This window comes from Ovis canadensis, chromosome 18 (assembly GCF_042477335.2).
Source record: "Ovis canadensis isolate MfBH-ARS-UI-01 breed Bighorn chromosome 18, ARS-UI_OviCan_v2, whole genome shotgun sequence".
Classification (NCBI taxonomy): domain Eukaryota; kingdom Metazoa; phylum Chordata; class Mammalia; order Artiodactyla; family Bovidae; genus Ovis; species Ovis canadensis.
Window position 1 is genome coordinate 35752341 of NC_091262.1, and position 10320 is coordinate 35762660.

Below are 10320 nucleotides of genomic sequence, written 5' to 3' on the forward strand. Positions count from 1 at the left end.
CTAAGTCGCTCCAGTCGTGTCCGACTCTGTGCGACCCCATAGATGGCAGCCCACCAGGCTTCCCTGTCCCTGGGATTCTCCAGGCAAGAACACTGGAGTGGGTTGCCATTTCCTTCTCCAGTGCATGAAAGGGAAAAGTGAAAGTGAAGTCGCTCAGCAGCGTCCGACTCTTCGTGACCCCACGGACGGAAGCCTACCAGGCCCCTCCACCCATGGGATTCTCCAGGCAGGAGTACTGGAGTGGGGTGCCATTGTATACTCACCCTCACACGCGGCTACTATAACAGAATACATTTAATGTATCTCATTGATCCTAACATCAAAAAATCTGCTTATTAACAGCTTTAAATTCTAAGTTTGAGAGGGGAAAAAAAATGTTATCCTAAAATAATTCTGTGACTTAGTTTTTAATTGCAAATTGATATACAGAATGTAATAAATCCTGAGACATTTATACCAACTAATACTTTTTAACTGGCGGCTTCCCAGGTGGACCAATGGTAAAGAATCCACCTGGCAGTACAAGAGGGCAGGTTCAATTCTTGGGTCAGGACAATACCCTGGAGTAGATGATGGCCACCCACTCCAGTATTCTTGCCTGGGAAGTCCCAGGAAAAGAGGAGCATGGTGGGCCACAGTCCGCAGGGTCACAAAGACTCGGACATGACTGAGCATGTATGCAGGCAACACTTTTTAACCATATAAAACTCTGACTTCTTACAGAAAAAAAGTATTTGCAAGAATTCAAGAAGCTCAAAAGTCAACTAGTTACATAAATACATGCATCATCCACCTAACAAGGCTGCAAGTGTACAAATCCAGGATGGCTGGGTGGCTGGTACCTTCTTGTCCAGGGCCTTGTGGTGCTCAAAGAGTATTTTCAGAGACTTGAGCACCTCTAGCTCGCTGGTCATGCCATCTGGGGACTGCGCCTGCCACTTGCCCACTGTCGTCTGGAGGGATGGTGTATACCGGGAAACCAGGAACTCCATGTGCTCCAGCAGCAGCTGCAGGGCAGGGCCAAAGGAGCACCGTCAACCTCATGCTTGAATTCACGGCCGATAACCCCTCTCAGCCTCATTCTACAGCGGAAACATGCTAAGGCAAGTCAGAATCCCGCCAGTTCAGTCTAAAGTTAGAGTGGACTTCCCCAGTGGCCCAGTAGCTAAGACTCCACACTTCTGCAGGGGTCATGGGTTTTAATCCCTGGTCAGGGAACTAAGACCCCACACAAACTGTAGCATGGACAAAACTGTAAGTTAAGAGAACTCCCTCCTCAAATGTACTAAAACTATAGTAGCTCTCATCATAAATTTGAAGCAAAGTATGAGAACTCCAAACTGATCTACCCTGGTCTGCTCAGTGGGAAGATGTGAAAAATGACTTGAAAACCAGACAGAGTTTAAAGACTGCAACACGGAGCCCAGCGGTGACCCCCGCGGGGCAAATGTCAACATGTGAGAATTCCCCTACTGACCCTGGTGTTATTCCGCTCTGCATTTAGCAGAGCTATATCTTCTTCTCTTGCAAAAAGCTGTTCCCGGCATACATTGAGTTCCTCTTCCGTAGATGTTGCCAACTCCTAGAAAACAGTGAAATGAGTAAGTAACTAAATGCAAACACAAATTAAAAAGAGAGCGAGACTCTGAAGACTGACCCTGTCAAGTCTCTCCAGGCTCTACACAAAGGGTCCCCCTGCCCCTCCAGAGAAGAGGGGGTCCACTGACCCCAAGACCACACAGACCACCACAACTCAGACTGGCCTTCAGCCTCCACCTCGACCTGGCAGGCACGCGGCTGGGGAGAACCCGGAATCCAAGCCTGCCTTCTCAAGACCCAGGGAAGTCTGAGAAACTTCCCTAAACATAAACCTAACAACAAAGTGGATAAAGAGATTCTTAAACGACACACAGACAAGTGACCTAGAACCGCTGGGAAGAGTGAGGAAGAAAGATAACATCTACAAGGCCATCAGGCTTTGGAGTGTTCCTCTGGGAAAAAGGCTGATGGCACCCCAAGGCCATCTGTTAGCCTGACTCCATTGAAGTCACCCAGTCATTCAATAAACTGGAGAAAATGTTAAATTCATGTTTTATGCATTTTATCACAATTTTCATGCACGCGGTGCCGTCCACGTGGTGAACTTGCTCAAACTGAACCACATGGAGTCTTTCATTCTTCTAGTTTTCTTTACACAAATAAAAAAATCCTGGGCTACATATCCCCTCCTGCATACTGAGTATTCAGCACCTAGAACACTGCCCAGCACTTGTTAAGAGGCATGTAGTAGACATGTGAAGCTATGAGGGTGTATGTTACACACATAAGCAGTAGGTACCCGTCATTAAGATACTGGACACACTGTTCTGTGCTTTGTAAGATGGGAGAGGTTAAGGGGCTTAGCCTTTCTGCTTCAAGGACTGACTCTAGAGCTCAATCCACGTACCCCAGTGACTCCTCCAGACAGTGTTTCCCTTCTTGTGGGGCCCCCGCCCATCCTCCACGCAGCCCCTGCACAACCACTTACAAGGTCAACCTGCTGGGGTCCATCTTGCCCAGAAGGCCAAAATGCCTGGCCGGCAGGGCCCACAACCATGCTAACAAAATGAAACACAATGCCAACGCTTCACCGGGTGAAGGCCAATCCGACGGGCCCAGCCCCCGGCTGCTCTCACCTCAGGCCGCTCTGCTTCCAGGACTTGGGCCGAGGCCAAGTTCTTCCTTGTCTTGGCCTTTGCCTTGGGGATGCAGCACTGGAAAAGTGCCCATAGGCGGGCCCTCCTGCGACCCATCCTCGCGGATGGGGGCAGCCCCCCACTCAGGGGCAACTGCTGTTTCACGGTTAGATACCTCAGCACCCGAGCTATCACCACCGATCTCACACTACGACCACCACTATTCACACTACGACCACCGCTCTCACACACACCACTCTCACACACCACTCTCACACACTACTCACACACGACGCTCTCACACACCACTCTCAGATACACTGCTCTCACACTAGGACCACCACTCTCACACCACGACCATCAGCACTGCTGTCTCTAGAAGAAATGGCACGAAGGCTCCGCCTCCAGCACGTCTCCCGGGAGCCTGGCACCTGGAACCCACTCAGTCACAAGGGGCTCCGTGGTAACAGGGGGGCTGGGCTCAGGCCCACCATCAAGGGTGCAGAGAGGGGGGAGGGGCTGCCAAAAAGATGACAGATGAGTGTGGGGTGCAGGAGAAGGAAGGCTGTGCCCACAGCTCAGGCCCACCATCAAACATGACCCTGCAAGGATACTGGTTCACAGTCAAACCAAATAGTAGAAACTGCTTCAGAAACCACCACCACAGGGAATGAGCACGTCTTCTAAGTGGGCTTCTGCCTCCTCTAGCCCCCAAACAAGCCTCCAGTGAGGCTACTGAAAGGGCACCACTGAACTCAAGGGTGTCCCCAGAACCCACCCGGGTGATAAGGACTCCGCGCACTAGCTGCCCCTCACTCACCCTGAGCTCCGTCCTCCCTGACTGACTCCCTCACTTGAGCTCAGCAAGGGCTTGACCAACCTCGCTCCAGGCACTTAAAATGAATTCACAGTGGGTACAGGGCTTTCGTCAATCTGCTGCGAACTCGCCCTCTTCACTTTGACCCTGGGCTGCCAGACAACTCTGCCCCGTGGGGGCTGCACGGTGGAGGTTCAGGGGTGTCCCTGCCTTGAGCCGCGACAGCCAGTGCCTCCCAGACCCTGCCAGGTGCTGACCCTCCCTGCACGCCGAGTCTCCCACCCCCTCTCCTGGCACCACTCCCAGCCTCGCGGCTCTCCACTCGCCAGGGCACAGGCCATACTGCTCCTGGCTCAGCCGGGGCCTCTGCTGTCACTTGAGGACCTCGGTCCCCCGGGTGCTTGAGGCCCTATATCCACCCATCTCAGCAGTTACAGACTCTGGGAGAGACACAGTATGGTTTGGGGTCCCGCCCGCAGTTCACCCTGAACACGTTCTCTTTTTTTCACTTTATCTGCTGGAGTTCTCTGAGATGTCTTTTGAAAACCTCAACTGTTGCTTTCAAAAAGACTGTCAAATCACTGTGCTCAACTTTAAGAATAAAATCTTCATTTTCAACCTTAAAGTGAAACTGGAGAGAAGAGTCAAAGCAGTCATTCTTTCACACTGAAAAAGAAAACCCGCACGTGACCACATCACAGAATACAGTTCACGCAACCCCTTCCTCCTCAGCCTTCTCCTCCACTACCAGCCGCCTGTCATCACAAGGCCTGCCCTGGGCCGGCAGGGGCAAGGGAAGAGGGCAGACTGGCTCCTCTGTCCCCAGGCCGCATGGGCCGCTTGCCCCTCCTTCTTCCCAACTTCAAGTGGCATTGAAACAGCCCAGGCAAGCGGGGGATTCTGATCAGAAACACAACCGTGGGTAATAAGCAAGGGCCCCTGGTTCTTGTTTACCCCAGTACCAAAGATGATCAATATAATTACTGGGAATTTTACATGTGGCTTCAGATGAGAGAAGACACCCGGGGCTTCCCCACTACCAGTTATAGATGCAAGCAGCTTGTGGGTCAGCCTACCAAGAGCTAGAGAAGCTAAATACTTTTCAGAAGAGGTCCTTAGGCAGCTACAATCCAAGATTTCAAACAAAAGCCCAGTGAGGGAGCTGGAGACTGAGAGGGCCGCTCCTTCCCTCGGGGCATCAGAACAAAGCTGACTCTGGGGAGAAAAGGCAGGGAAAAGTCAAGCAGAGGGGACTGGCTAACAGCTCTGGACAGTTCCTTGGGCTGGGAAGACAAAAATTCAACCGCAGGCCTGACAAGTCAGTCTGGATGGTGGAGACTAAGCTCCCCAAGAAAAGGGAGGCACAGAAAACATACCCAGCACTCTGCCCAAACCGGCTGAGCGCTGAGTATCAATCACCTTGTGGTGCTTGGGAGACAGACGGTGGGCTTCAGGACCTGCTGAGAAGGGAGGGGGCTATGGGAGGCACCCCAGGCTTCCAGATGGAAATGCTGGAGGGCTCCTCTCTGGGGTCAGGGGGGAAGGTGGGTGAAGGCTGCTGAGACTCAGCTTACAAAGACACCCCAGCCTCAAGTCACGCAGACCCTGAGTGAACAGACAGCTCTGTCCTCACTAGAGGTCTGCATCAGAGGAACCTCTGGAGAAGACAGCATCACCAGAAACTCTAGGGGTTTCCATAGATAATGTCCACCATGCAACCAAAAAAGCAAATAAGGGTGTAACAACAAACAAGACCAAGAGAAAAAGAACGGAACCAGATCCAGAGGTATCAGATGTATATCAGCATATCAGAGGGATGCTAGAGGAATCAGATGCAAACTTCACCAGTTCAAAAAGATACTTGACAAAAGGAAACCTTTCTGAGACTCAAAACCGATTCTAGAACTTTCAAATAACAGTGACTGAATTTAAGAACTCAGGCTCTGGGCTTAACATCAAGTTGGATGTAGGTGAAGAGAGGATCAGTGAACTGAGGAATGGATCGGGTAAAAATATATATATGAGGGAAAAAAGTATAGAATATATCGAAGGAACCCGTTGTTAAACTACATTGTTAAAAACTATAAATGGGGCCCCTCATGGTGGAGAAAAGACAGTCAGGGGAATAAGAAATGCCTCCAGGGGCTGAAACGAAAGAGCCTCCTAATGAAAGTGAAAGAGGAGAGTGAAAAGGCTGGCATAAAACTCAGCATTCAAACAATGAAGATCATGGCATCCGGGCCCATCACTTCATGGCAAATAAATGGGGAAACAACGGAAACAGTGACAGTCTTTATTTTCTTGGGCTCCAAAATTACTGCAGACGGTGAAATGAAAAGACGCGTGCTCCTTGGAAGGAAAGCTATGACAAACCTAGACAGCACTTTAAAAAGCAGAGACATTACTTTGCTGACAAAGGTTCATTCAGTCAAAGCTATGGTTTTTCCAGTAGTCATGTATGGATGTGAGAGTTGGCACATGAAGAAGGCTGAATGCCAAAGAATCGATGCTTCTGAACTGTGGTGTTGGAAAAGACTCTTGAGAGCCCCGTGGACTGCAAGGAGATCCAACCAGTCAATCCTAAAGCAAATCAGTCCTGAATATTCATTGGAAAGACTGATGCTGAAGCTCCAATACTTTGGCCACCTGACGCGAAGAACTGCCTCTTTGGAAAAGAACCTGATGCTGGGGAAGACTGAAGGCAGGAGGAGAAGGGGAAGACAGAGGATGAGATGCTTGGATGGCATCACCGACTCGATGGACATGAGTTTGAGCAAGCTCCGGGAATCTGTGATGGACAGAGAAGCCTGGCGGGCTGCAGTCCATGGGGTCGCAGTGGGTCAGACACTGAGCAACTGAACTGACTGACAGGGACAGTGGCAAGAGTTGGTTCAAGAATCAGAGCATTGACTCAAAAATGAAAACCACACATTGGTTTCAGCAGCTCTGCAGGTACCTAAGGCAAGAAGAAAATGTTCAAGCTCTCAGAGGAAAAAAGGTGTGGCTTTTAATGGCACAGCAACACTGAGAGCTGACTTTTCAAGAAAAAGGAAGTCAGAAGATAATGGACTGGCATCTGTAAAATGCTGAAAAACAAATAACCACCAACCTGGAATTCGATACCCAACAAATACACTCTTCGAAAGTGCAAGCAAAATAAAGACTTGTAGGGCAAATGGAAATGAGACAATTCATCACCCACGGACATGAACTAAAAGAATATTAAGGCAGTGCTTTGGAAGAAAGAAAAGTCGTCTCTGACTGAAGTATAAAAAACAAGTAAACACCAACAATGAAGTAACTGTCAGGGTAAATATTAATGCTACAATGATGATAACACCCAAAATATATCTAAAATTTTAAAGGATAACAGTGACAAGGAGGAAACAGTTGTGTCAGGGAGGCAGTAAAATACTAAGTTAGACTTCACTGTAAAACACAGGCTGTGTCTGCGAATGTGCACCCACCAACCTGGCAGAGGAGCACAGAACTAGAGAAACACCTCATCCTTCTAAAAGCAGGCAAGAGAAAAGAACTCGGAATAGGTGGGACAAACAGAAAACACACAGCAACACGGTATCTACAGACGGAAACATCAAAGTTATAAACAGAGCAAATGTCCTCATTAAAAGATGAAAGCGTCACCCTGATTAAGATTAGAGCCACACACTGTTCCCAGAGGCACATGTTAAGATGGAAGACCACAGACAGGGGAGAGTAAAAGATGCCCAGGTGAACAAGGACAGAAACCTGACGCGGCAACATCACTGTCAGAGAGAGTCTAAGGTAAGAAGCCTCACTAGCGATAAAGAGGAGCATCTCATGCTCACACAAGTTCAGTCTGCCAAGACGATGAGGATTCTAAATCTGAATGTCCCTAATAACATAACCTCAAAACATCAATACATACAAACTGACAGAAATAGAAAAGCAGTCACAGCCAAGTTCATAATTGCAGTGGGAGACGTTAAAGACACATCTCTCGGGGAACTGGGCTCCCTGGGACGTCGTCACCTGCAGCCACGAAGTACCTGAAATGCGGCTGGCTCTACAATGAGATGTGCTGCAAGCCTGAAACACACACTGGATTTTAAAGACTTAGCATGAGAAAAGGAACGTAAAATATTTCATGAGGTTTTATCAGGTTGATTACACACTGAAATGACAATATTCTGGGAATGTTAAAATAAAATATATTACGGGTAACTTCACCTACTTCTGCTTTACTCAACGTGGCTACCGAAACCTGAATTATGATTGACAAATCTGATCTAACTGATACGCACAGAACACTGCATTCCCACTGACAGATATTATTTTCAAGAGCCCAAGGAACATATAACAAAATGAATATATATTGGATTCTTAGGAACGCTCAAATTATTTCAGAGGACTGAGATAATGCAGGGTATACTTACGGATTGCAATGGGCTGATGGCTTATGTGCCCTCAAATTCACCGTGCACGTGGTGATGATACCAGGAGGCAGGGACTCTGGGAGGGCTCAGGTCAGGAGGGAATGGGCTGCCATGCTGCCAGGACAGGGAGAAGAAGCAGGCAGTCTAGGAACCAGGAAACAGGCCTCACCAGACGTGGCACCTGCTGGTGATCTTGGGACTTCCCAGGCTCCAGTACTGTAAGAAACAACTTTCTCTTGTTTATCTGCTGGTCTATGGTATTTATAACAGTAGCCCCAAAAGACCGAAATGGGGCTCTTCATGGAATTCACAGAGATCAAAAAAGGGTCACCAGAAAAACCTCCCCAAACATTGGGAAGATAAATCACATACTTCTTGTAGAATTTCATGAATAATAATTTTAAAAAGCACAATGTAAATTAGAAAATACTTTCACATAAAAGATAATGAAAATTTGGCTTATTCAAACTTGTGGGACCCAGCCAACTGTGTTTAGATGGTAACCTAAAGCCTTAAACACATATACTGGAAAAGAAGGAAGGCCAAAATCAGTTGAGCCTCCATCCAAGAAACCAGACAGAAAGCTCAGCGTGTGGAGCACAAGGTGGATGGAGGAAAGGAGCGGGAAATGAGGGAACACAGGGCAAACAGGGAATTGTTTAAACAAGCCAGACGTCGGCTCTTTGAAAGGACCGATAAACCTGATAAACCCCTAGGGAGACTGGTTAAGAAAAAGAGACAGAGCACAAATCACCAGTATCAAGGATCTTTAAAAGGGGGGAAAACACATCTTACAGAAAAGAAAGATAGTATGAACCACAGTTCACTTACTAATAGGAGAGTCTACGGGCCTAGCAAAGGGGAAATGCCTTACCTAAATATACCCAAGAAGACATACAAAATCAGAAAATGTTATTTGCATGAAAAAAACGAAATCTGAAATTAAAAGCCTCCCCACAATGAAACCAACTGGTTTTGTCAATCAATTCTTCCAAAAATCTAGGAAAGAAAACAGCAATCTCACAGGAACTCTCAGGGTAAACAAGGAACACTCTCCACCTTGTTTTCTAAGACTAGCATACTTCTACTGCTGCTAAGTCACTTCAGTCGTGTCCGACTCTGTGTGACCCCACAGACAGCAGCCCTCCAGGCTCCCCTGTCCCTGGGATTCTCCAGGCAAGAACACTGGAGTGGGATGCCATTTCCATCTCCAATGCATGAAAGTGAAAAGTAAAAGGGAAGTTGATCAGTCCTGTCACACTCTTAGCCATCCCATGGAGTTCAGCCCACCAGGCTCCTCCGTCCATGGGAGTTTCCAGGCAAGAGTACTGGAGTGGGTTGCCATTGCCTTCTCCATGGATTATAGGAACATTAAGATACACACACACACACACACAACACACACACACACACACACACACACACACACACACAGAGCTCACTGTGTGAGGTGATGCGTATGTTGAGCAATCATTCCATGATGTCTGTGGGCATCAAGTCATCACAGTGGAGACCTGAAATACACAAAAGCTGTCTCTGTCAATGACTGCTTAGTGAAGCTAGGCTTCTAAAATCAGGGCCTGGCACCGTATAGCTGGCAGGTGTGGGAACTTGGGTTCATGTGCAGGCTCTACACACTCTTAATCACAGGTGAGACCTGAAACAACCAGGCAACTCTCCATTTTTCTTTTTCTGTTTTCCTCTGTTCCCCTTGCCACTTGTGTTTAACAGATTCCCAGCATCGAGTGAGCAGCGTCAATGCACCAATAATGTTTCCCCATTAAGGCAGGAGCGTGGAACACCAGTAGACTTCCCAATCGCCCCTGGGTGCTGCATCACACAGAAAAGCAAAGAAACTCGACATTCCTGAGACAAAGTTGCCCGACGGCAGTGGGGACTATGGTCCCCCAGGTTTCCCAAGGGGACCCCCCAGGGACTAGGAGCCCATGCTGGGGCCCCCAGCTTGAGGCCACACTTGCCTTTCCACCATTCTGAAGGTCCTGGCAGAAGAAAGCCAGGCCATGGAAGGGGGGTGGTGTGGGACTCAGGGCAGGACTGACTCGGGTCTGTGCTGGGCTCCACACCCAGGCACCACCCTTGGAGTGTACAAAGATCTTGGGATCATTGTAGGTTTCTGGCAAAAAGCAATGGAGCCAAAGTCACTTAGGATGGTTTTTAAGGAAAAAACCTCACTGAAGATTCACTTAGCGCCAGCCTCAGCCCCTCCTGAGATGCAGACTCCTGGTCATCCAAGGCTATGCCCGCAGCCCACCAGGGCGAGGGGAGCCTCCCGGACACAGGGTGACACATGGTATTCTTCCCCCACTTTGAATGAAGGGCTGCACCCCCGTGGATGAACCCGGCTCACCCCTCCGCTTCTGATGCTGAGGCCCCCGTGACTCCCACGACC

The 10320-nt window shown here is 48.7% G+C and overlaps 1 protein-coding gene across 1 annotated transcript in view; it reads right to left on the reverse strand.

Moving 5' to 3' along the window:
* The window catches only part of LOC138423747 (liprin-alpha-1-like), a 29308-nt gene extending 26516 nt beyond the window's left edge, over positions 1-2792 (reverse strand). Inside the window, 4 exon segments of the mRNA XM_069560038.1 lie at positions 260-275; positions 837-1007; positions 1478-1582; positions 2676-2792. Coding sequence (XP_069416139.1) covers positions 260-275; positions 837-1007; positions 1478-1582; positions 2676-2792 — 409 coding nt within the window.
* Between the last annotated feature and the right edge of the window lie 7528 nt (positions 2793-10320).